The 27827-nt window shown below is 42.8% G+C and overlaps 1 protein-coding gene across 1 annotated transcript in view; it reads right to left on the bottom strand.

The window, feature by feature from the left end:
• Positions 1 to 441: 441 nt before the first annotated feature.
• LOC124550327 (loricrin-like) overlaps positions 442 to 27827 on the bottom strand; it is a 60700-nt gene continuing 33314 nt past the window's right edge. Inside the window, exons 3-4 of the mRNA XM_047125303.1 lie at positions 16898 to 17552; positions 442 to 948 (exon numbers count right to left, since the gene is read on the bottom strand). Of these exons, the coding sequence (XP_046981259.1) occupies positions 936 to 948; positions 16898 to 17552 (668 nt within the window). The 3' untranslated portion in view covers positions 442 to 935. The remainder of the gene's footprint in view (positions 949 to 16897; positions 17553 to 27827) is intronic.

A 27827-nucleotide genomic window follows, 5' to 3' on the forward strand; every position in this document is an offset into this window, starting at 1 on the left:
ACCTAGGCAAGAATGGCCCAATTCTGATTTTGAAACACACTATTTTTTTTGCTATTTCTAATTCGATGCTGGTAATTGAGGTAATTACCATAAAAAAAGCAAAATAGTACTACACCTCTGGCTCCCATTTCTTTTTACTTCTGAAAACTTTTGTATTTTTTGCTTAATCGCAGCTACAGCACTTAACTCCAATTTTTTGCTGGTTATTGTGTTTACAATATTGTGGCATAGTGCGAGTTGATACAGAGGCACAGTATTCACTGAATTCTCATAACATAACCTGCTCACCACTTTCTAATCAGCTAAGCTGAACTATATATTAAATTATACAAGAAGCAAAAGTACGAGCCGTTTCACGGATGTTAAGCGTCCTTTGAAGGCTGTGTGTAGTAGATAGGAAATTTAGTAAATTATCAAATTTTAACGAAATCATACTACTTGTTACACATTTTTAATATTTTTATTCAGTTCTTACGCTATTTCGCCTCCAAAATACACAATGCACTACGTGATCCGTTTTACATGTTTCTCAGCAGAATGGAATTTTCAACTTACGTTGGAATATTAACAAATTCATAATTAAGGTCTGAGACGCAGGCAACACTGATAGTTCGGCTGAAGTCTTAGTCTCTGACTCCCTGTCACTCACACAGAAAATATTTTATTATTATTGAGAACGGTAATCAAATATAGTGTCACTGCTAATCGGATGCTGTATAATGACTGAATAGTTTCTTTTGAGAACACTTTTTGATGTTGTATGTTCGGAGGTCTCTCGAGGGATTACATCAGCTAACAATTTGGCAGTGTACACTTCCAGTCTTCTGGAACGATTCTCTAAGTTGAGTAGTATCTGTTCGGAAAACAGGCAGTGCGTCTTAGAGTCGTCCGGATGTGAAGCATCGTCCATGGTGAAGCTCTCCAGGTGCAGAATATTACTTCTTTCTCCTGAAACAAACAAGCAAATTGCTCATGAAAATATCTTCGTCAGGTCGTGGGTAACAACGCTTCAAATATTTTAGCAAGAATTTATGTTGTAGGAGATACCGTTCTTTGTTCGCATATTGCGTTGTATTTCGTATGAACTCCAACTGTATCTTATTCGATGTGATCTGCAAAGCGATTAGGTCAATTATTTGTTGTTCTCAGAATCACCGCTATGTGTCAAGAGCAACTATCAGAAAATGGTTTCCGAACAAACGACCATAGCTTCATGAAGGATAGAGAAGTATTCTTGATTTATCTTTATTTGCTTCTAAAGTGGGGCTATAAAGTGGTTTGTAGATCCCTGATTCCATTTCTACGAGAGAAAAACAAGTGAAAAAGATTTTAGTTCCTCAGAACCATATTTTCTTAGTTGTATTATGTTTTATATGTTGAGTCTCTATGGTGATATTTCGTACATGTATGAGCTGCTGACTTTCGATACCATTTTAGTCTATTTTAGTTTCAACGATATTTTGTTAGTTCTTAGGACTTGTATGTTTACTTTAATAATTGGCATATCATGTATTAGTTTTCATAAGTTTAGGATGTGTTGTAAATAGGGTTACCACATCAGTTTCTCTTATTATTTTCTTTTTCTTACATCGCTGAATAATGCATTAACTAAAATAACTTTGCACTTGAAGAGAATGATAACAGACACATATATTGATATTTATCCAGGTTGGACATTGCCGGAAATTTGATGCACAGTAACGTTGAAAAGGACACACCGTTATAGAGAAACCAGACACTGAGGAAGATGGAAGTGATGAAGGATGAGATTAAAAGCAAGAGAAAATTAGTTCAACCGCTTGCACCACTGGCCTAAAGATAAGAATGTGCTTTGCAAGTGCCAAAACTGGTTACTCAAAAAGAACAGATCAACATCCAGAGGAGGAAGAATTGGTCAAATATGGCGTATGTACGGTGTACTGAATAGGATATGTTCATTTACTTTACTTCAGCAAGGAATGCTTTTAAGAAGTGTCCTACATAACGACATATCACTATTTTAATATTTATAGTAAATTCGTAATGTCATTTCTTCTTATTTTTAGAGAAATTTTTTGATAACATCGAATGGTACACATTCTTTGAAATCCTGTACGTAGCAATAGTACCTACGACTTTTACACAAATTGGACTGCAGTTACACTGCCGGAAAAAGAATTAGTACACCTGGAAAGACGACGACGATTATATCCGATAATGGAATATGCCACCTGGGGAACAGTAGATGTACTGATAATGGTTTCAGCGTTGCCAGCCAACAGATAGCATAGTGGCGTAGCTATCAGAGCACCGTCTGTATCTACACTTTAATAGGGAATGCTCACAGCCAGAAGTCTCAGTGTGGTGCAAACGTGCCTCATGCAGCCAACTGAGCGAGTTTGAAAGGGGTCAAACTGTGGCCTCCCGAATGGCAGGATGGACATGTTGGACGTGGTGCGTCAGTTGTGCAACGATTATGTTATCAGTTTGTTGTTGTTGTGGTCTTCAGTCCTGAGACTGGTTTGATGCAGCTCTCCATGCTACTCTATCCTGTGCAAGCTTCTTCATCTCCCAGTACCTACTGCAGCCTACATCCTTCTGAATCTGCTTAGTGTATTCATCTCTTGGTATCCCTCTGCGATTTTTACCCTCCACATTGCCCTCCAATACTAAATTGGTGATCCCTTGATGCCTCAGAACAAGTCCTACCAACCGATCCCTTCTTCTGGTCAAGTTGTGCCACAAACTCATTTTCTCCCCAATTCTATTCAATACCTCCTCATTAGTTATGTGATCTACCCATCTAATCTTCAGCATTATTCTGTAGCACCACATTTCGAAAGCTTCTTTCCTCTTCTTGTGTAAACTATTTATCGTCCATGTTTCACTTCCATACATGGCTACACTCCATACAAATACTTTCAGAAACGACTTCCTGACACTTAAATCTATGCTCGATTTTAACAAATTTCTCTTCTTCAGAAACGCTTTCCTTGCCATTGCCAGTCTACATTTTATATCATCTCTAATTCAACCATATCAGTTATTTTGCTCCCCAAATAACAAAATTCCTTTACTACTTTAAGTGCCTCATTTCCTCATCTAATTCCTTCAGCATCACCCGACTTAATTCGACTACATTCCATTATCCTGGTTTTGCTTTTGTTGATGTTCATCTTATACCCTCCTTTCAAGACACTGTCAATTCCGTTCAACTGCTGTTCCAAGTCCTTTGCTGTCTCTGACAGAATTACAATGTCATCGGCGAACCTCAAAGTTTTTATTTCTTCTCCATGTTATCAGTGTTACATGAATATTATCACAACTGTAGATGAGGTTCTGGACGTCCACGCAGCACATACGCCCGCCAGGATCGTTGTATAGTAAGGGAAATAGTGGTAGATCGTACAGCTACTACAGTACGGATAAGAGGGCTTGTGAGACCAGACGTGTCAACACGAACTGTTGGGAGTCAGTTATTAGCAGTGGGACTACTGGCACGCACGGCTCTCGCCCGTCTTAAACTCACGCCACTGCATCGACGTGCACGGCTCGACTGGTACCGTCAGAGGATCACTTAGAAGATAGAATGGAGCGCTGTGGTCCTCAGCGATGAAAGCTGATTCTGCCTGAACTCAAGTGATGGTCGTTTGGGCATACGACGTAGACCTGGTGAGCGCTGTCTCGTAGAGTACATTCGTCCTAGACTCACTGGCCGCAACCCAGGCGTTAAGGTCTGGGGTACGAAAAGCTACAACTCTCGTTCCCCTTTGGTGTTTTGCAAGGGACGCCCCTCCCACTGCCCATGAAACTCAACGTGCTCTGCAAGACGTGCAGCAACGTCCCTGGCCGGTAGGATGTTCGGAATTTTCTCCAATCAAGCGCGTGTAGGATATGATGGGATGAGAAGTGGCTCGTGCGACTCGTCAACCAACAGCTCTTATAAAATACGTCAACAGGTCGAGAAGGCGTGGCATAACATATCCCACGACAGTGTTTGCCATTTGTACAAGGCTGCGCCGTATTTCCTGTTTTCAACAGAACCGAGGTGGAATCTTCCTGCACGTCGGTCAGAGGCCTGAAGATGGCGTAGTAAATCGCCGAAAGTGGTAGGAAAATAAAATATGTTTGGAAACTAGACGGCTGAAAGGCGTTTGATTTGACATCCTGTATTCTAATATGGGTGTTTGAGTGTGGTTCGATACATGGTAGCTCAGAACCGCTTGTGCTATTGATCTGTAAATGTAATCATTTCATGTACTCCATGTACACTGTTGCAACAATAGATCTTGAATTAATTGGAAAATTTTAAAAGGGAGTATTAGTTTTTTCAGCCCATGTACTCGTAACATCTTGATAATGTTAAATGGGATAAGATGTTTGAGGTACTCAAAAAAGTAGGAATAGACTATAAAGATAGAAAAATGATGTGGAACATGTACAAAAACGAGACAGCAGTTATCCGTGGACGGGCAAACCAAGAAGAGGTGCATATACCGAAAGGTGTCCGACAAGGTTGTGCATTATTCCCCGTTATCTTTAATCTGAACATTGAAAAGGCGCTGAAAAAAGTAAGGGAAAATTCACAGACCGGTGTAGTAATTCATGGCCAACGAATAGATGTGATAAGATATGCCGATGATATAGCTGTCCTGGCTGAAAGTGAAGAAGATTTTGTAGTCCTACTGAATAGAATGGATAAAGTTATGAAGGAAGAATATAATGTGAGAATTAATAAAGCAAAAACAAAAGTAATGGCATGCGACAAAAAAGATCAAGTGAAAGTCCAAGTTCATGTAGGCAATGAACTGCTTGAACAAGTTGATGAATTTACTTACCTGGGCAGTGATATTACCAGCGATGGAAGGAGCAAGGCAGAAGTGAGAAGTAGAATTGCTCAAGCAAAGGCTGCTTTTAACAAGGAAAAAACATCTTAACATCTAAGAGCATCAGCCTTGAAATCAGGAAAAGATTTTTGAAATCATATGTGTGGAGTGTGGCATGCTATGGGTGTGAAACATGGACGCTCGGGACAGAGGAAGACCAGAAGCTAAATTCTTTTGAAATGTGGTGCTATAGACGCATGCTCAAAATAAAATGCATCGACAAGGTCACAAACGAAGTGGTTCTGAAAAGAGCAGGTGAGAAGAGAAGCTTCTGGAGTTTCATTGTTAAAAGAAGAGTGCAATTTACAGGCCATCTATTAAGACATAAAGGACTCCTGAACACAATCATAGAGGGACATGTCGAGGGAAAAAGACCAAGGGGAAGACCACGGCTGAGGTACATGGATCAAATCGTGAAAGATGTGGGATGTAACACCTATAAACAAATGAAGACAAAAACTGAAAGACGCACATAATGGAGACAAACTGCCATTGTAGCTGTTGCAAACCAATCCTTGGATTGACCACTACAGAAGAAGACTCGATGTTATTCAATCTGCACTTTGAGCAAGAAGTACAGAAGAACCCGTAGAAGTTTGAAAAGGGAACAAGGCTTCGAAGAGAAAAACAAAACTTTGCAGTTCCTCAATAAGATTCAGTTTCTATCAGAGACAGCAAAGAACTTGTCGAGTCAGCTGAACGAAATGGATAATATCTTCAAAAGAGCTGTAAGACGAACACCCAACAGAATTAAAAAATAGATTTAATCAGGTGATGCTGACAGAATTATAGTAGGAAATGAAATGTAAAATGAAGTATGTGACTTTTGCTATTTCTGATGCCAAGTAACTAATGGTTACTTAGTAAATGAATCGACTTCATTTACTTCCGGTACGATGGACGCGGAAGAATTATGTGCAAATTTTAAACACATTGTAAATCACGGATTGGAGAAGTATGTGGCGAAAAAGTGGGTTACAGACGGAAAAGACCCACCGTGGTTTAACAGCGCAATTCGGAGAATGCTCAGGAAGCAAAGACAGTTGCACTCGCGGTACAAGAAAGATCGGGAGAATGAGGACAGGCAAAAGTTTGTAGAGATTCATGCTGCTATAAAAAGAGCGATGCGCGAAGCATACAACCACTACCACCGTCGTACCTTAGCAAAAGATCTTGCTGAAAACCCAAGGAAATTCTGGTCTTACGTAAAATCGGTAAGCGGGTCGAAGGCTTCCATCCAGTCACTCACTGACCAGTCTGGCCTGGCAACGGAAGACCGCAAAATGAAAGCTGAAATTTTAAATTTAGCATTTGAGAAATCTTTCACACAGGTGGATCGTACAAACATACCGCCGTTTGAGTCTCGTACAGATTCCCGTATGGAGGACATAGTGATAGACATCCCTGGGGTTGTGAAGCAGCTGAATGGGTTGAAAGTAAATAAATCGCCAGGTCCCGATGAGATTCCAATTCGGTTTTACAGAGAGTACTCTACTGCATTGGCTCCTTACTTAGCTTGCATTTATCGCGAGTCTCTTGCCCAACGTAAAGTCCCGAGCGACTGGAAAAAAGCGCAGGTGACGCCTGTATATAAGAAGGGCAGAAGGACGGATCCTCAAAATTACAGACCAATATCCTTAACATCGGTTTGTTGTAGGATTCTCGAACATATTCTCAGTTCGAATATAATGAATTTCATTGAGACAGAGAAGTTGCTGTCCATGCATCAGTACGGCTTTAGAAAGCATCGCTCCTGCGAAACGCAACTCGCCCTTTTTTCACATGATATCTTGCGAGCCATGGATGAAGGGTACAAGACGGATGCCATATTCCTTGACTTCCAGAAAGCGTTTGACTCGGTGCCTCACTGCAGACTCCTAACTAAAGTACGAGCATATGGGATTGGTTCCCAAGTATGTGAGTGGCTCGAAGACTTCTTAAGTAATAGAACCCAGTACGTTGTCCTCGATGGTGAGTGTTCATCGGAGGTGAGGGTATCATCTGCAGTGCCCCAGGGAAATGTGGTAGGTCCGCTGTTGTTTTCTATCTACATAAATGATCTTTTGGATAGGGTGGATAGCAATGTGCGGCTGTTTGCTGATGATGCTGTGGTGTACGGGAAGGTGTCATCGTTGAGTGACTGTCGAGGATACAAGGTGACTTGGACAGGATTTGTAACTGGTGTAAAGAGTGGCAGCTACTCTAAATATAGATAAATGTACATTAATGCAGATGAATAGGAAAAAGAATCCCATTAGTAGTGTAGCGCTTGACACAGTCACGTCGATTAAATATTTGGGCATAACATTGCAGAGCGATATGAAGTGGGACAAGCACGTAATGGCAGTTGTGGGGAAGGCAGATAGTCGCCTTCGGTTCATTGCTAGAATTTGGGGAAGATGTGGTTTATCTGTAAAGGAGACCGCTTATAAAACACTAATACGACCTATTCTTGAGTACTGCTCCAGCGTTTGGGATCCCTATCAGGTCGGATTGAGGGGGGACATAGAAGCAATTCAGAGGCGGGCTGCTAGATTTGTTACTGGGAGATTTGATCATCACGCGAGTGTTACGGAAAAGCTTCAGGAACTCGGGTGGGAGTCTCTGGAGGAAAGGAGGCGTTCTTTTCGTGAATCGCTACTGAGGAAATTTAGAGAACCAGCATTTGAGGCTGATTGCAGTACAATTTTACTGCGGCCAACTTACATTTCGCGGAAAGACCACAAAGATAAGATAAGAGAGATTAGGACTCGTACAGAGGTATATAGGCAGTCATTTTTCCCTCGTTCTGTTTGGGAGTGGAACAGGGGGAGAAGATGCTAGTTGTGGTACGAGGTACCCTCCGCCAAGCACCGTATGGTGGATTGCCGAGTATGTATGTAGATGTAGATGTTGTCGAAGTACAGAGTAGCAACAGCAAGAAATTCGATTCCGGTATAGAGAAATTTGTTAACACCGAATGCAAACGTAAACGTTAGAAAGTGTTTTTTGAAGGTACTTGTATGGAGTGTACGCTCGTATGGTAGTGATAAAAGGACGATAAGAAGTTGACACTGGAAGAGTCTTGAGTCTGAATAGTGTTGCTAGAGAAGAAAAGTAGATGGGTAGATCAAGTAACTAATGAGAGGCATTGAATCGAGTTGAGGAAAAATGAAATATGTGGCACAGACTGATTAAAATGAAGAATCGATTGACAGGATACATACTGAGGTATCGAGATCGTCAGTTTGGTAGTGGAAGTAAGAGCATGTAATACCAACCCCTTTTGGAATTCTGTATCCTATTCCAGTCTCATCTCCACTCTCCCGAAGAGGGCATGTATGTAGTATTAGTAAGTTATATCAATTTATACTGTTGCTTTGACTTTGTCTACCTTGTGTCTCACCAATATATGGAATGAAGTAGACACTTTTCTGGTTATCTGGATTCGAATACTGAGATACACTGAAGATTCTTCGTGCAGCAGCTTAGTAATTTACACTAATTCAAACTGTTGTTTTGACGTTGTTTACATTGGGCGTCACCAGTATTTAGCATGAAGGGAACATATTGGATTAAATACTGATGTACCATCGTAATTTACACACAATAAGAACTACAGGCACATAGTAGGAATAAAGTTGCTATTGTAATTATGGAGTAATTAACGATTAAAGTTGCGATACTTCATGTCATCGAGAGAGAGCTATTTTTATGATTTTTTATGTCAGAAATTGTTTATTCTCCTAATAGAAATATGGTACGACGATTTTTCAGTCAGAACCAAACATGTTTATGTTCTCATTGGTGTTAGTGAAGAGAACTGTAATTACGACCATATAGAAATGTAAAATTTTGCTTATCGAAAAATTTAATTAGTTGAATCTAGGCTTTTCATTCAATAAAACTAATCGCTCTATTCACCTGAAAATAATAATATTACTTTAAGGCAGTAAAATAATATATGCAAATTAACGATATATTTTGTTGCAATGATAAAACATGTAATTTATAGCCTTAATAGAAACAGATCCTCTCCTGTCTTTGTATGAAATTATTCACTGTTATTCCATGTAATTTTCTACGTAGTTTGGGAAGACGTATGTAAAAACTTTAATTGTTAATATGAAAAAATTGAATATGTAAAAATGACAGTAGTTGTTTGAAATCATATACATAGAGGATATTTGTACGCCGCCATAAGTCAGTTTTAGGTCACTCTTAAGCCAGTCTTTAAGTCAGTCTTCGAGCGGATTTTGTATCAACAGCATGCAGCCAGACTTTGTAAGTTCGCCACCGGACATCTAGTGTGCGAAATAAAATGTATGGTGAACATGAAGTACTGAAACTTATTGAATCCATTGCATATATCCCATGTGGCGCTGTAGCAACATCAAAACGAACCTATGTCAGCATCAAGAAGCAGCACCCTGGATTACACAAGATATGTTTATTTTTGTTTTTTTGTTTTTTTTTGTGAAGAATATCCGTAATAAGACGTGGTATGTTGAACACTGCTTTTCTTGTATTTAGCAATTATAAATATCCCAAACTTTACGAAAACATTTTCGTCACGTTTTATTACAAGCAGGAATGTGGGAGGAATTGTGGAGGGAGACCAAGGCTTAGAAACAGTAGTCAGGTTCAAATGTATGAAGGTTGCAGTAGTTATGTAGATATGTACTGTCTTGTACAGAACAGATTAGCGTCGAGAGGTGCATCAAAAGACCACAACACATTTTGGATTGTGTGTTGACATTTTTTATCTATATTAATAACAATGCTATGACAACATTAATCAATCATGTGCACTTTACAGCATGAAAAGATGTTTGTATTTCGTTGGTAAACTACAATTAATAATAATTCTCATTTCCAAGTGTAGCTTTGTCTTGTTAGCAACCGTATGTATTATGGTGGGATACGTTGGCTGTAACAGTGTGTAAATATAATAAAATATTCATAAATATATTGTTATTAATGGTGTCAGTCGAGGCGATTTCCTTCAATTTACTTTACAAATTTAGCAAGCATTTATGTCATGCAAGTGAGAGAGAACAAATTTATATATACAGGGTGAGTCACCTAACGTTACCGCTGGATATATTTCGTAAACCACATCAAATACTGACGAACCGATTCCACAGACCGAACGTAAGGAGAGGGGCTAGTGTAATTGTTTAATACAAACCATACAAAAATGTACACAAGTATGTTTTTTAACACAAACCTACGTTTTTTTAAATGGAACCCCGTTAGTTTTGTTAGCACATCTGAACATATAAACAAATACGTAATCAGTGGCGTTTGTTGCATTGTAAAATGTTAATTACATCCGGAGATATTGTAACCTAATGTTGACGCTTGAAACCTCCGACGTTCAGTTGCGTGTTGTAACAAACACGGGCCACGGTCGGCGAGCAGTGTCATGCGCATACTGCATCGTCACCGTTTTCACCCGTTTCATGTGTCGCTACATCAGCAATTACATGGTGATGACTTTAATCATCGAGTGCAATTCTGTCAATGGGCATTAACAGAGAATGTGTTGCAGTTCTACCTGTTTACCGATGAAGCGGGTTTCACAAACCACGGGGCAGTGAATCTACGGTACATGCATTACTGGTCCGTGGACAATCCTCGCTGGCTCAGACAGGTAGAGCGACAGCGACCGTGGACTGTAAATGTATGGTGCGGAATCATTGGCGACCACCTCATTGGTCCTCACTTCATTGCAGGGGCCCAAACAGCTGCAACATACATCGCGTTTCTACAGAATGATCTGCCAACGTTGCTCGAAAATGTCCCACTGGAAACGCGTCGACGTATGTGGTATCATGTGGTATCAGCATGATGGTGCACCTGCACATTCCGCAATTAACACTAAGCTGACCCTTGACAGGATGTTCGACGGGCGTTTCATAGGACGTGGAGGGCGCATAAATTGGCCAGCCCGTTCTCCTGATCTTACACCTCTGGACTTCTTTCTGTGGGGTACGTTAAAGGAGAATGTGTACCGTGATGTGCCTACAACCCCAGAGGATATTAAACAACGTATTGTGGCAGCCTGCGGCGACATTACAGCAGATGTACTGCGGCGGGTACGACATTCATTACGCCAGAGATTGCAATTGTGTGCAGCAAATGATGGCCACCACATTGAACATCTATTGGCCTGACATGTCGGGACACACTCTATTCCACTCCGTAATTGAAAACGGAAACCACGTGTGTACGTGTACCTCACCCCTCATGGTACATCTACATCTACATTGATACTCCGCAAGCCACCCAACGGTGTGTGGCGGAGGGCACTTTACGTGCCACTGTCATTACCTCCCTTTCCTGTTCCAGTCGCGTATGGTTCGCGGGAAGAACGACTGTCTGAAAGCCTCCGTGCGCGCTCTAATCTCTCTAATTTTACATTCGTGATCTCCTCGGGAAGTATAAGTAGGGGGAAGCAATATATTCGATACCTCATCCAGAAACGCACCCTCTCGAAACCTGGCGAGCAAGCTACACCGCGATGCAGAGCGCCTCTCTTGCAGAGTCTGCCACTTGAGTTTATTAAACATCTTCGTAACGCTATCACGGTTACCAAATAACCCAGTGACGAAACGCGCCGCTCTTCTTTGGATCTTCTCTATCTCCTCCGTCAACCCGACCTGGTACGGATCCCACACTGATGAGCAATACTCAAGTATAGGTCGAACGAGTGTTTTGTAAGCCACCTCCTTTGTTGATGGACTACATTTTCTAAGCACTCTCCCAATGAATCTCAACCTGGTACCCGCCTTACCAACAATTAGTTTTATATGATCATTCCACTTCAAATCGTTCCGTACGCATACTCCCAGATATTTTACAGAAGTAACTGCTACCAGTGTTTGTTCCGCTATCATATAATCATACAATAAAGGATCCTTCTTTCTATGTATTCGCAATACATTACATTTGTCTATGTTAAGGGTCAGTTGCCACTCCCTGCACCAAGTGCCTATCCGCTGCAGATCTTCCTGTATTTCGCTACAATTTTCTAATGCAGCAACTTCTCTGTATACTACAGCATCATCCGCGAAAAGCCGCATGGTAATGTACATGTGCGTCAGTAGAACCGAGCGAGGTGGCGCAGTGGTTAGCACACTGGACTCGCATTCGGGAGGACGACGGTTCAATCCTGTCTCCAGCCATCCTGATTTAGGTTTTCCGTGATTTCCCTAAATCGTTTCAGGCAAATGCCGGGATGGTTCCTTTGAAAGGGCACGGCCGATTTCCTTCCCAATCCTTCCCTAACCCGAGCTTGAGCTCCGTCTCTAATGACCTCGTTGTCGACGGGACGTTAAACACTAACCACCACCACCACCACCGTCAGTGAAAAAGACCAATAAAAAGGTGTTAGCATGTGGACGTAATGTGCTGTTCCAGTCTCTTCTGTAGCTAAGGTCCATCACCGTTCCCTTTGGATGCCTACGTAATTCGGTGCTCTCCGATACACACGATCGAACAGCGGAGGAGTGGTACTCAAGCGTCAACTTTAGGTTACAATATCTCCGGATGTAATCAACATTTTACAATGCAACAAACGGCACTGATTCCGTATTTGTTTATATGTTCAGATGTGCTAACAAAACTAACGGGGTTCCATTTAAAAAAAAACGTAGGTTTGTGTTAAAATACATACTTCGCTGAATTTTTTTATGGTTTGTATTAACCAATTACACTAGCCTCTCTCCTCACGTTCGGTCTGTGGACTCGATTGGTCAGTATTTGATGTGGTTTACGAAATATATCCAGCGGTAACGTTAGGTGACTCACCCTGTATATATATATATATATATATATATATATATATATATATATATATATATATATACACTCTTCTGTAAACTCTCGCGACGGAATGCCGACCGTTGCTTGAAACTGCTCCTGATTCCAGCAGAATAATGCCTTGCCTCAGAAGACAAAGAGTTCCAGATCTCTACGAAAGTGCCCACAGTTCCTTGATAATAACGTCCCGCTGTTAGGAACTCAGCTTGTGAGAGATGTGTTTAGGTCAAAAATTATGGTACGCTAGATACCTGTTCCTACGTTTCCTACAGTTATACGAGTTTTTGGAACTACTCGTAAAGGAATCACTCATCATGTAATTGTTCTGTTAGTTTATTTAGAAATAAATTTATAGCTACAATATTTTTTTACGCAGTTTGCAACGTCACTGAAGCAAGGTGACTTTCAATAAGTGTTCTGCATTAACGGTACAGAAGCTCAGAATGCAAGTATGTGTTTGTCACGATATGTTTCGAGAGAATATTGTCTAGGATACGGTTTTCGGAAAGGGTGGGGTTTAAAAATCTAACTACTTAATTCGAAACTGACGGTAACCCAACAAGTTCTAAAAAGCGGAGACGTGCAAGAGTTTCATTTTCAGAAAGTTAATCTGGCAGTACACGGATGTGTAAGTTACGAAGCAGTCGTACTCGGCTACACGCGACGAGCCGTGAAGATCAACAGTAGTAAATGGATTTCAGGAAAAAAGTCAAGAAGGATGCTGGCGCAAAGAGGCTGATGAAGCAACAGGTTACGAAAGACGATCGCTAATGACACGTTTAGTTTAATTGGTGGCAGTTGACGTTTTTTATACCGACCGGCAGGAATTGCTGCGGTTACAGCTTTGAGCAGACTACTGCTGTTAAGAGGAAGGGCAAGAAGGTATGATGACGTAGACAGTGGTTGGCATTTACTTCGTTTTCGAATGAGAATCATCACTTGGAGATCGGAGTGAACCATCTGAGACAATTTTCTGTATGCATGTACCTACATACAGGGTGACTATTATTGAACTATATGAAAAAAAAATGTAAAACAGTTACAAACTACGGCGTCCACACATTTTATTCAACATGTAAACGTCACTACAGATATTCGGTTCTAGCTTATGACATGTTCGATATGCCTGCCATCATTGGTGATGATGTGGCGCAGGCGAATACCGAAATTCTGCACGGCCCGCCGAAGTCTTGGAACATCGATACTGTCGATGATCTCCTGAATGGCTGTTTTCAGCTCAGCTGTGGTTTTGGGGTTACTGCTGTACACCTTCTACTCAGATCCGGAGAACATGGCGGACAGAGGAGCCCATACCAGTAGCCTCTGGCTACCCCAGAGCCAAAACGCGACCCCCAAGGTACTCCTCCAGGACATCAAACGCTCTCCTGCTTCGATGGGGTCGAGCTCCATCCTGCGTGAGCCACATCTTGTCGAAATCAGGGTCACTTTGAATAATGGGGATGAAATCGTCTTCCAAAACCTTCACGTACCGTTCGGTAGCCACCGCGCCATCAAGCAATATCGCTCCGATTGTTCCGTGACTGGAGATTGCACACGACACATTCACCTGTTGAAGCCGAAGAAACTTCTCGATCGCGAAAAGCGCATTCTCAGTCCCCAAAATGCTCCAATTTTACTTATTGACGAACCCATCCAAATGATTGTGGGCTTCGTCGCTGAACCAAACCATGCATGCTCATACTAATTCCCATCATGCTCCGCGGCCAACTGTGAAGTTTTAGCGTCCTAACGCAAGTCGTTCAGAAGTTACGACGATTTTATTTCATATAGTTCAATAATTGTCACCCTGTAAGAAAGACATAGAAATTAATGTAGGATTGGCGTCCTTATATTCAGTCTGATGAAAGTAGATTCGTCCATAAACTAACTAATCATGTAAAAGATTAACAGGTCAGGCATAAATTCAGGGTATAAATTGTGGTACTCATATCCAACATTCTTACAAGTACCACATTCCATCCCTAAAAGCTTCTCGAAACTCTTCGTCTAACACATCGACAGCCTTGCAGTACGAAATCTTTCCTTTCTCATTAGCTCATTTCATGACTTCGTTCTGTTGCATATATCTACAGCATGACACGAAGATAATCGCCACTTAAGTTCTTCAGATTTATTAACCTATCAGTTCTCATGCTGTGTCTTCTATTACATTCACAATATCTGTACATAATACGTTCTATGTCCATAAATGTGCTGTTCCCTCCTGATCTTTCTAGTAGAGAGCATACCTTCACTTTCCCCTTTTCCATTCCCCGAAAAGTCCTTATTTCAACACAATGAAGTGCTCCATACGTACTAATTCGGAGACTTTTTCTAAATTATGATTGGTAACAGCAGACTTTAAATGTCAGTGTTTGTTAAAAAAAATCCTATGTTTGATCTCATCATTGCTGCTCTGTTCTTGCATGGTTCTGCTTTCCTGATTGAAAAATTCTTCTGTCATTCTACCGAGCTATCACTGTTTGTAAACCTTCTTCTTAGCAAACTCTTCTTATTTCTACTATTTTTATAGGGTTTTTCAACTTACAATTACAGACTCTGTGAGAAGAAGAAAGCAAATTCCTAGAACTGATAACTCAATAGTAACTATTCCGTACACATCTCCCTTTACCTCATTTCGAGCTCACTAGTATTCACTTAAAGGAAGCGAGAATACTACAATAGACTGCCCTGCCCTGTTGAGTAGGGAATGAAAGTTCCAGAGACTGAATTCAACATTTCGTCCTAATAACGTTCTTTACTTTCGGTCGGAATGACACCATCATCCAAGAAATCTGGTATTGGTAAGTGTTCAACTTGCACTTGTATTCCTGGCCGGAAATTTTCTATCACTTTTCAGTCTGCTTCTTAGAAATTCAACAGACAATGTGCAACGCAGCCTTATGTCCTCCTTGGCAGGAGATTGTCTTTATTGTTCCACTCCCATTACTGTCACCTGTGAAGAAAATGAATTCATGTGGCTCACCGGACATGAAATACAGTTTTTATTATTGTGGTATGTGGCTTGTATATCAAGCGCCTTAGGTGTAAATGTCTCGTCCACAGGGTGGAGAAAATAATAACACCTGGAAACCAGACGGCATGTCGAATCGAGTAAAATGCTGCAAACAACTGTAACGCACCTTTGTGGAACTACGGCCATATCTACAACTTCATCTACACCTCCATGATTGCTCTGCACCTCACACTTAAGTGCTTGTCAGAGGGTTTATCGAACCGCCTTGAAGCAATATCGCTACCGTTTCACTCTCCAATGGCACGAGGGAAAAACGAACATATAAATCTTTACGTGCGGGCTCTGATTCTCTTATTCTATCACAATTATCGTTTTTACCAATATATGTAGACATCGACAAAATATTTTCGTATTAGGAAGAGAAAGCTGATGATTGAAATTTCGTGAAAAGCTCTCGCTGCAACGAAAAACGCCTTCATTAAGCGAATGCCAGCCTAACTTTTATATCATGTTCTTGGTACCCTCTCCCCTATTAGGCAATAATACAAAACGAGGTACCGTTCGTTGAACTTTTTGTATGTCGCCTGTCAGTCCCATCTGGCAAGGATCCCATATCCGGCAGCAACACTCCAGAAGAGGACTGTTGGCAGTCTCTTTTTTGATAGACCACTTGCAACTTTCAAGTGTTCTGCGATAAAACAATAACTAATCAACAATGAGCAAACGGAAGTTTGTCCGCTAAGACAACGGGTTTGTCCGATTAAACTGCTGCTGTGGTATGCTGTGGATGTTGTACATTACCGTATTTTCAGCGTAGTTGGTGTAACAGTTAAGCTGTACCCAGCAAACATTGCAGAATATTATCCCCTGGCGTAAGCAACCGCAGGTTTGCGTAGAGTTGAGTGTTAAGCAGGAACCGTTGTATTCAGCTTATTTAGTTAGTTACTGCACTCTTTAGCATATCAGGTGCTAGCTGGGGCGTGTTAGTCCACTTTCACGGACCTCCACGCGCTCGTCCTTGATTGTCCGTAGCTTTACGTCCGTAACTGTAAGTCGGTGCAGTTTAGAACTATGGTTGTCTGGAAAATTATTCTCAATTCTACTTCCCTTAGCTTGCTCTGAACTTATATTTTCTTATGCTCTATAAGACTGTAACGAAACTACCACTTATTTCTTGTGGGAAACAGTAAATATAGATGTAAGTGGGAAGGGTCTGTGGATAAAAGCCAGTAACAGATGGACGACTTACCAGCCGGAGCTGTAGCTGGAGCTGGACGCTTGGCTGGAGGCCTGGCTGTACGATTGGCTTCCTCCGCCCCCGCCGCCTCCACAGGTGGAACAGACCTGGGGCTGCGGGTTGCAGCCGCCACCTCCGCAGCCAGAGGGCGGGTAGTGCACTGGCGGCGGCGCAGGCTGGAAGCAGCCTCCCGTCGGACATCCGCCCCCGCTGGGTGGGTAACGAGGGGGCGGAGGGGGAGGAGGCGGCTGATAACAGCCTCCCGTCGGGCAGCCACCGCCGCCGCCGCCGCCGCTTGGCACCACAGTGATTTTGACAGGGACCTTCACTTCCACTGGCTGGGTGATCTGCTTGTAATTGCCGCCACCGCCCCCGCAGCCGCCGTATCCACAGCCGCCGCCTCCGCTGGGCACATATCCGCCTCCGCCGCCGCAGCCTGGATGGCCGCAGCCGCCGCCGCCACCCCCAGAATAGACGGGAACAGGTACGGCCACAGGGACCGGGGCAAAACCGCCCCCGCCGCCTCCGCAGCCGCCACCACCGCAACCGCCACCTCCTCCGCCGAAGCCACCAAGTTTCTTCCCCAACAGACACTTGAGGCAAACTGTCCGTTTCTTCCTCTTTCTAGGATCAGGTTGTGCTTCAGTATCTTCTTGGTTGTTGGTAGCTGGAAGGAAAGGGAAAGAAATTTGTTAGAATACATCCAGCATTGAACACATTATCAAAATAGCAGTTGAATAAATGGAATTTGCGCTACTGCACGCCAGAAATCTAATGGGTCTTAAATAGACTGCTCTTTAGCAAGACAAAGAATTTTGAAAAATGGCGATACAAGTTTTAAAATATACTACTGGCCATTAAAATTTATACACCACGAACATGACGTTCTACAGACGCGATATTTAACCGACAGGAAGAAGATGCTGTGATATACAAATCATTAGCTTTTCAGAGCATTCACACAAGGTTGGCGCCGGTGGTGACACCTACAACGTGCTGACATGAGGAAAGTTTCCAACCGATTTCTCATACACAAACAGCAGTTGACCGGCGTTGCCTGGTGAAACGTTGTTGTGATGCCTTGTGTAAGGAGGAGAAATGCGTACCATCCCGTTTGCGGCTTTGATAAAGGTCTGATTGTAGCCTATCGCGATTGCAGTTTATCGTATCGCGACATTGTTGCTCGCGTTGGTCGAGATCCAATGACTGTTAGCAGAATATGAAATCGGTGGGTTCAGGAGGGTAATACGCAACGCCGTGCTGGATTCCAACAGCCTCGTATGACAGGCATCTTACCCGCATGGCTGTAATGGATCGTGCAGCCACGTCTCCATCCTTGAGTCAACAGATGGAGACGTTTGCAAGACAACAACCATATGTACGAACAGTTCGACGACGTTTGCAGCAGCATGGACTATCAGCTCGGAGACCGTGGCTCCGGTTACCCTTGACGCTCCATCACAGACAGGAGCGCCTGCGATGGTGTACTCGACAACGAACCTGGGTGCACGAATGCCAAAACGTCATTTTTTCGGATGAATCCAGGTTCTGTTTACAGCATCATGATGGTCGCATACGTGTTTGGCGACATCGCGGCAAACGCACATTGGAAGCGTGTATTCGTCATCGCCATACTGGCGTATCACCCGGCGTGATGGTATGGGGTTCCATTGATTACACGTCTCGGTCACCTCTTGCTCGCATTGACGGCACTTTGAACAGTGGACGTTACATTTCAGATGTGTTACGACTCGTGGCTCTACCCTTCATTCGATCCCTGCGAATCCCTACATTTCAGCAGGATAATGCACGACCGCATGTTGCAGGTCCTGTACGGGCCTTTCTGGATACAGATAATGTTCGACTGCTGCGGTGGCCAGCACATTCTCCAGATCCCTCACCAATTGAAAACATCTGGTCAATGGTGGCCGAGCAACTGGCTCGTCACAATACGCCAGTCACTACTCTTGATGAACTGTGGTATCGTGTTGAAGCTGCATGGGCAGCTGTACCTACCTGTACACGCCATCCAAGCTCTGTTTGACCCATGCCCAGGCGTATGAAGGCCGTTATTACGGCAAGAGGTGGTTGTTCTGGGTACTGATTTCTCAGGATGTATGCTCCCAAATTGCGTGAAAATGTAATCACATGTCAGTTCTTGTATAATATATTTGTCCAATGAATACCCGTTTATCATCTGCATTTCTTCTTGGTGTAGCAATTTTAATGGCCAGTAGTGTAAGATTATTGGAAAGAGATTTAACGGTTTGAAATATTCTTGGATGGTGGGTAGTGTTGATGTTGGAAGAAAAAACCTATTGCAAAACCTGCAAAGTGTATTGGTATTTGGTAAGTATGGTAGGTGCATGGAGCTATTAAAGGAAGGAATGTTCGACATGCTGAGAACATATGTTACCCGAGGTAAATTATTACGCTTATGAGCTTCCTGCGATTGAAGGTGAGTGAATGAAGACAAGTTTTTTAGGGATGGCTTAACCCTTTCAGAAATGAGTGCGTTGTCACAGCGTGCTTCACTCCGCAAATTGGTGCGCCTTTGAGCCGCTCCGTGCCGCACTCCCGGCAGTTGTGGGTACGATACGTTCTGAGTACTCCGGTGTCTGCTGCGCTGAGTTATGATCACAGGCTCCTCGGAATTCATTCTCACCTGTCTGTTTTTAAAATAAAGTGTAGTTTGAATATTCTTCATTTTGGAACTTTCTGACACTAGATAACATTACAAAGAAGCACAAATCGGAAATTTTATTATTGTGTGATATACACCGCGGGAAAAAATCGCTGCACCAAGGAGTTGTGCGACACAGGCGAAAGTTGGCGCGTGTGTATTTTACATCTCAAAGATGGCGTCTATTCAAATTTCGCGCCAGTGAATTAAAGGTGGCACTAGAAGCGCCAGTAGGAGGCTGCAAATTTGGTTTGCTTTGAATACACGGTGTAGCGGTCGTGAGCGTTAGTTACCTCAGAGATCGGCCGTGATGAGTTGATGTTAGTCAAGAACGCCTTTATGGCGACAAAGACGCCGGTATCAGCACTTCATGGAGTTTGAACGAGATCGTGTGATAGTGCCGCGAGAAGCTGGATGTTTCTTCTACGATACTGAAGAAACACTTGGCAAGAATTTAGCCACTGTACAAGATTTCTGCCAGCGGTGGTCACGGGAGTATACGATCGCAAGAACACCGGGCTCCGGGCAGCCACGGGGAACTACTGGGAGAGCAGACCATCGTGTGTGGCGTATGGCTCTGGTGCGTCCTACTGCACCTGCAGCAGCAATCTGAGCAACAGTTGTCACCACAGTGACACAACGAATGTTACAAATCTGCTACTTCAATGCCTGCTCCGAGCCAGACGCCCTGTAGCGTGTATTCCACTGACCCCAAGACACCGCCGTTTGCTACTTCAGTAGCGTCATTAGAGAGCTGATTGGAGTGTCGGGTGATGGTCTGTTGTGATTTCTGCATTCAACTTCTTCTTTCTTCTGGTAGACAAAACAAAAGGCACCCTAGGAACAACAGTACCATAAGGCTGTTTAGCCAACAGTCATGTAGTCTCAGCAATACTCCAAGTCTTACATGTAATAATATTGGCATCTGGAAATGCTTCAAAGCCACCATAATCTGCATGATTGGCCCAAACAACAGCCAGTGACAGCCATGTACTGCCTCCAAACACTGCTTGCACATCACAAGTGAAGTTCAGACGCAGTCCACGAAACACATTGGGACCTCCAAATTAATTGCTGTTTATTAAATTGTCCAGCCAATTCAATATCAATTGCTTTTAAGCTCCGATACACAGGTACACTGCGCCGCCAGCGATGACGGTGACCTAGACGTCGCAGAGGCATTGCTGAGGCACCTTAACACACAGTGAACGTAGGAAGCCAACGCCCAGCGAGAGCCAGTGCTATGCGTCCGCACTCCTCGATGTTCGCAGAGCGAATAACGCTCCGTGCACGTGATGGCCATGTCTTGATTAGAACTAGCAGAATCGGGGACCTGTAACCAACCTGTCTGCGTACTAGACGCACTGAACCTATACATGGAATTGTGGTCCGGTGATGCAAAACTGTTCGTCAGTCTGATGATTCGACCTATTGTGCTGCCATTCAGAACAGAATTCCAGGGGATGTTTTCCAACAGGATAACGCTCGCCTGCATACCACTGTCGTAAACCAATATGCTGCGCGGAGTGACGACATGTTGCCTTAGCGTACGAGACTAGTGTCCAATACAGCGCATAAGGGACATCATCGTGCGTCACCTTCATTGTCATCCATAAACTGCATTAACCGTCCCTGTATTGACCGACCAGGTGCAACACCATGGAGCTCCATTCTACAAACTGACATCCGGCACCTGTACAGCTCAATGCATGAACTTTTATACGCTTGCATTCAACATTCTGACTGTTATAACGATTATTACTGTATTAGAAGTTCACATTTACAGTGGCTTATTTCGGGCCTGCATTAACGTGTGATCTTGCAATATAAATCATGGAAATGTGTTCCCTAGACAAATGTATTCCAGAAATTTCAATACCCTACATTAATAATGTTTTGGTGTTGCGACTTTTTTGCGTCAGTGTATTTCGAAACAAGGCCAAACACACAGCTCCCCTTCACAGTATTTATAGCAGTCACACTGATTCCTTTCCTCTCTCCTTCTCGCTGCATTCGATGCGTATTCTTATCCGTCTTGTGTTTTACTGACGATTCAGTAACGCTTAGGAAGTTCCTTTCTCGAAGCAGCAGTGGATTTTCCATGTCTAATCGACGAACTCCGTATGCTTTCATTTCTTGGTGGTCTCTTTCTAAAATCTCACAATGAAGCTGACAAGAAATTCGGAGATTGAAGTATTCTTTCCCGTATGATCTTGTAAACAACGTGGGAATTTAGCACAGATATGTCTAAGCAGTGAAAATAGAGCTATTTGTATCATTTTAGTGTTTTGCCAACACATTCCATTGGGGAAAGTAGCGCGTCGCATTTGTCCAATGCAGCCTTAAACTTGTAATTCAGCACACAATGCGGGAACAGGATCTTTATCTTAATTATTTCCGTCAGTTGTACTTCTGGAAGTGGAAGGTATGCAAGTATTTCCAGTCCCAGAGATTTCAAAGATGAGAAACAGGAGGCAGAGTATTCTCAATTTGAGACGAAGGATGAGAAAAGTCATTCTCACTACCATTTCCCATGAGAATATCTTCTCTTTATTCGTCGCACAGCATGGATATCCACATTTTCAAATACAATGAAACAATGCTAAGCAAGCCACGAGGTCGACAAACCGCCACTTTTGCGAATCTGAGCCACATCAAGGAACTACTAGTAATTCTTTAAACTGCCCAGTGCACTGTAAGTAATGACGTGTTATTACGCTTACTTTGAAAACCTCGGAACGGATATATCGAACGTTAGCACTCCCGGTATTCTCAGCTCCCGTTTCATATACAGCGTGATTCAGCTGCCCCTGCCCACGGGTCTTCTACAACCCGCAACACCTTCAGATACCACTGCCAAGATCTTCTTATTCTCTCGTACGCTGTGTGCAAATTATTAGAAAAAAATTCTTGTCGCAACTACTGTTTCTTTAAATCAAACTTTTCTAAAATCTAGGCTATAATTATGGTCGTCCTAGAGACACTACTTAATTTTTTGCTACCACCTAACTAAAACAGTGATACACTTGGACTGAAACTAGATTATGAATTAGTCCACCCCCACAACCCACTAACCATTCAGCATTAATAAGTTACAGCTGATGAAGCTGGTGATTAATAAGTTACAGCTGATGAAGCTGGTGATTGTACACCTCAACTACCAGAGGCTGTTATTTTCGAATTATTCGAGAAAAATCTACAAAAGTGACCTTAAAACGCGTTTTTTAACGACTCGAAAACCGTGGCCTCCAACAAAACAAAAAAAAACGCCACTACAACATTTAACTGTATTACATTTCCTGCAAGAAGACCCTGTTATTTTTTTTATGTAGAACTAATAGTTTACACGTAGGGAGCGAGAGAATATGAAAATCTCAAATGCGGTTTTTGACGGCGTCGCAGGGTACATAAAACCCAGGGGTTGGGACAACTGAATGGCACTGCATGTACAATATTGGCAATTAAAATTGCTACACCAAGAAGAAATGCAAATGATAAACGGGTATTCATTGGACAAATATACAGGGTGATTCAAAAAGAATACCACAACTTTAGGAATTTAAAACTCTGCAACGACAAAAGGCAGAGCTAAGCACTATCTGTCGGCGAATTAAGGGAGCTATAAAGTTTCATTTAGTTACACATTTGTTCGCTTGAGGCGCTGTTGACTAGGCGTCAGCGTCAGTTGATGCTAAGATGGCGACCGCTCAACAGAAAGCTTTTCGTGTTACTGAGTACGGCAGAAGTGAATCGACGACAGTTGTTCAGCGTGCATTTCGAACGAAGTATGGTGTTAAACCTCCTGATAGGTGGTGTATTAAACGTTGGTATAAACAGTTTACAGAGAATGGGTGTTTGTGCAAAGGGAAAAGTTCTGAACGGCCGAGAACGAGTGATGAAAATGTAGCACGCATCCAGCAAACATTTGTTCGCAGCCCAGGAAAATCGACTCGCAGAGCTAGCAGAGAGCTGCAAATTCCACAATCAACTGTATGGAGAGTCCTACGAAAAAGGTTAGTTATGAAACCTGAACGTCAACCACCCGAGGCGATGGATCGGCCGCCAGGCAGCCAGTGACAGAGCACTTCATCACTGGCCTCCAAGAAGCCCAGATCTTACCCCCTGCGATTTTTTCTTATGGGGGTATGTTAAGGATATGGTGTTTCGGCCACCTCTCCCAGCCACCATTGATGATTTGAAACGAGAAATAACAGCAGCTATCCAAACTGTTACGCCTGATATGCTACAGAGAGTGTGGAACGAGTTGGAGTATCGGGTTGATATTGCTCGAGTGTCTGGAGGGGGCCATATTGAACATCTCTGAACTTGTTTTTGAGTGAAAAGAAACCTTTTTAAATACTCTTTGTAATGATGTATAACAGAAGGTTATATTATGTTTCTTTCATTAAATACACATTTTTAAAGTTGTGGTATTCTTTTTGAATCACCCTGTATTATACAAGAACTGACATGTGATTACATTTTCACGCAGTTTGGGTGCATAGATCCTGAGAAATAAGTACCCAGAACAACCACCTCTGGCCGTAATAACGGCCTTGATACGCCTGGGCATTGAGTCAAACAGAGCTTGGATGGCGTGTACAGGTACAGCTGCCCATGCAGCTTCAGCACGATGCCGCAGTTCATCAAGAGGAGTGACTGGCGTATTGTGAAGAGCCAGTTGCTCGGCCACCATTGACCAGACGTTTTCAGTTGGTGAGAGATCTGGAGAATGTGCTGGCCAGGGTAGCAGTCGAACATTTTCTGTACCCAGAAACGCCCGTACAGGACCTGCAACATGCGGTCGTGCATTATCCTGCTGAAATGTAGGGTTTCGCAAGGATCGAATGAAGGGTAGAGCAACGGGTCCTAACATATGTGAAATATAAAGTCCACTGTTCAAAGTGCCGTCAATGCGAACAAGAGGTGACCGAGACGTGTAACCAATGGCACCCCATGCCATCACGCCGGGTGATACGCCAGTATGGCGATGACGAATACACGCTTCCAATGTGCGTTCACCGAGATGTCGCCAAACACGGATGCGACCATCATGATGCTGTAAACAGAACATGGATGCATCCGAAAAAATGACGTTTTGCCATTCGTGCACCTCGGTTCGTCGCTGAGTACACCATCGCAGGCGCTCCTGTCCTTGGTGCAGCGTCAAGGCTAACCGCAGCCATGGTCTCCGAGCTGATAGTCCATGCTGCTGTAAACGTCATCGAACTGTTCGTGCAGATGGTTGTTATCTTGCAAACGTCCCCATCTGTTGACTCAGGGATCGAGACGTGGCTGCGCGATCCGTTACATCTATGCGGATAAGATGCCTGTCATCTCGACCGCTAGTGATACGAGGCCGTTGGGATCCAGCACGGCGTTCCGTATTACCCTTCTGAACCCACCGATTCCATGTTCTGCTAACAGTCATTGGATCTCGCCCAATGCGAGCAGAAATGTCACGATACGATAAGCCGCAATCGCGATAGGCTAAAATCCGACCTTCATCAAAGTCGAAAACGTGATGGTACGCATTTCTCCTCCTTACACGAGGCATCACAACAACGTTTCACCAGGCAACGCCGGTCAGCTGCTGTTTGTGTATGAGAAATCGGCTGGAAACTTTCCCGATGTCAGCACGTTGTAGGTGTCGCCACCGGCGCCAACCTTGTGTGAATGCTCTGAAAAGCTAAATCATTTGCATATCACAGCATCTTCTTCCTGTCGGTTAAATTTCGCGTCTGTAGCACGTTATCTTCGTGGTGTAGCAATTTTAATGGCCAGTAGTGTATATACTGGAGGCACGACTATTGTGTGCTGGTGCGTTAGGTCGTAGCTAGCAGTTAAAGGGTCAATAATAGTAAAGTTAGGGACACAGTCCTTTTATATTTTAAGAAAAGGAGGAGGAGAAGGAAAAGAAAGAGGTTAAATGAGAGATGGAACATAAGAGTTTATAGTATAAATATCAGGATGTAGTTCGGATTAAGGAAGATGGTCTTTGTCGAAGCTGTGTTGGGATACAATGTGAAGTGAGTAAGGTACAGGTTGCCACTGAGCAGAGTTGGGTGAGAATTAGAAATTTAAAAAGTGGGACATCTGGTTTAAATCTTAGATTTGTAAATGTACAATTGGGACATCTGGTTTAAATCTTAGATTTCTAAATGTACAGTATGAGTGGGAAGGGAGTAAATCTGATGTATTGGTAAGGAAGATTTAACGTGCTCAAAGTTATGTTGACCACATGGCGCACAAGATGATGCCAAGAGTGATGGAATTTCAGGTATGCAGAAATACGAACGATAGGGGCAGGTGTCTGAAAAAAGTATATGATATCTGAGAGGTAGAATCACCAGCTTCATTGGCTGTAGCCTATTAATGTTGAATGCTTAGTAGGTCGCGGGGGTGGAGAGGAGTTTGCATACTAGCTCATAATCGAGTTTTACTCCACGTTCTCAATGTAGTAGTTGGATAGGTGGTTGTAAAAAATTAATCAGTGTCTCTGGAACAACTATAATTATAGTCTATATTTTAGCAAAATTTTGATTTAGAGAAGGACTGGTGTGGTGTAGCAGGAAATATTATTGTAAATTGTGCAGAAGATGATTAGGAATGTGATGTCCTAACTGAACAGGAGAAGACAGATGGGAGGAGACGTTTTGGATATGTTATCGGACCTGAGTTTCGACGGCACAGTTCCGATGGTACTTTTAATTCTGACCTACGATGGGGACTGGGAAAAGGAATCGAAAAAGACGGACATGAATACTAAGTGCCATAGTCTGGAGCTTTAGACGGAGACTGACATGCCATAAATACTTGTAGGCTTCTTTAAAGTCAACAAACACAGAACTGTTGTAACAGGAGATGGGTGGGGCCCAGGAATTCCTGATCAACATAGATGTTGCGAGAATACACATATGATTAACACGGTGATACATGAGCTTGTTAGATTCTTTGTGGATGTATGGATGTGTTGGTCGAGGGCAAATTCGTAAATCTAGCTGAACACTGAGGATGAGCTGCTAGATTGGTTGGAGAAAATTTCGCTGGTAGGTTTTGTGAGATTCACAAAGCTTTACACGGTTTAGCAAAATAAACTTCACAGACGTTCATGTTTTGAGGACAGTCACGTGTTACTAAGAAGGCTTCAGTTTGCAATGATTCTGGTCAAGGAACGATTCTGATGCATTTCTTTTTAATTCTTATTTTCATTAATTTTTATAGTACTTATTCAGTTTTGTGATCTAAAGTCAAAGTACGAATCATTAGGATATAAGAAAGTATCGAAGTTCCCTTTGTTAAGGTTGATAGTTAGTACACAGAGGGAATAAGAGAACACGCACTGCAAAGCAGTGGCATGGTTTCTTGTGCTTAAAAGAGCTTATGTACACTGTGTGAGGCACTATGTTTGGGGCAATTTTCACACCAGTCCCAACGTTTTCCTGCGGCACAGAGATTTATGTGTCATGGTTTTCTGGGTGTGGCACTTTGAGTGGCGAGTCAGCTGTGGCAAAGAAGTAATTATGCAGTTTACAAGAATGTCAGATGATGAGTATAGCTGTTGGGATGGATGATATCGATAGATTTGATTAGAATGTGACTCCATACAGTGCCGGACGACCTGTTCTGGAGGAAGAATGCGGGGTGAGGAATATCAGTGAGTTTCTGAGGACTAGCTAACTTGGTACTGATCTAGATGAAAGTATTAGGAACAGGTTTTAATTATCACAGAGTCGAGAGTGGGATCATTAGAGATGGAATTTAATATCGAATTGGACAAGGACAGCGAAGGATATTGCCACGCCGTTTCGAAAGAAAAAAAAACGAATTTCATCGTTAGCGATTGAAAGTAAACACGAAAAATCTAAAACTCGATAGGTAGGCTATTATATAAATTCCACCCTTACCAAGCGCGAGAGCAGTTTTTTAACCTCTGTTCCGTCCGCTTCGATACTGATCTGTCTGTCCGTGACTACGACAGGTATATCACTCTGGACGAAATGGTCTTGTATATGTTAAGCAGGAGTTCTGCGGGGTGGGTGTGAGTGTGGAATGGAGTGTAAATGACGTTGAGAAAGGGGTATAGGTAGTCACAACTGCGTAGAGGAGTCATTCAGTGTCATCCCCAAGAAGGAAAACCAAAGCGAAGATGACATCTGCCTTAGAATTCTCAGATGTGACTATTCCATGAAATATGCTCTATATTTTCGTACTGCGCATCATTAAATCAACAGCACTCTTATAATTCTGTTTGGGACC

The sequence above is a fragment of the Schistocerca americana genome, chromosome 1, assembly GCF_021461395.2.
Source record: "Schistocerca americana isolate TAMUIC-IGC-003095 chromosome 1, iqSchAmer2.1, whole genome shotgun sequence".
Classification (NCBI taxonomy): Eukaryota; Metazoa; Arthropoda; class Insecta; order Orthoptera; family Acrididae; genus Schistocerca; species Schistocerca americana.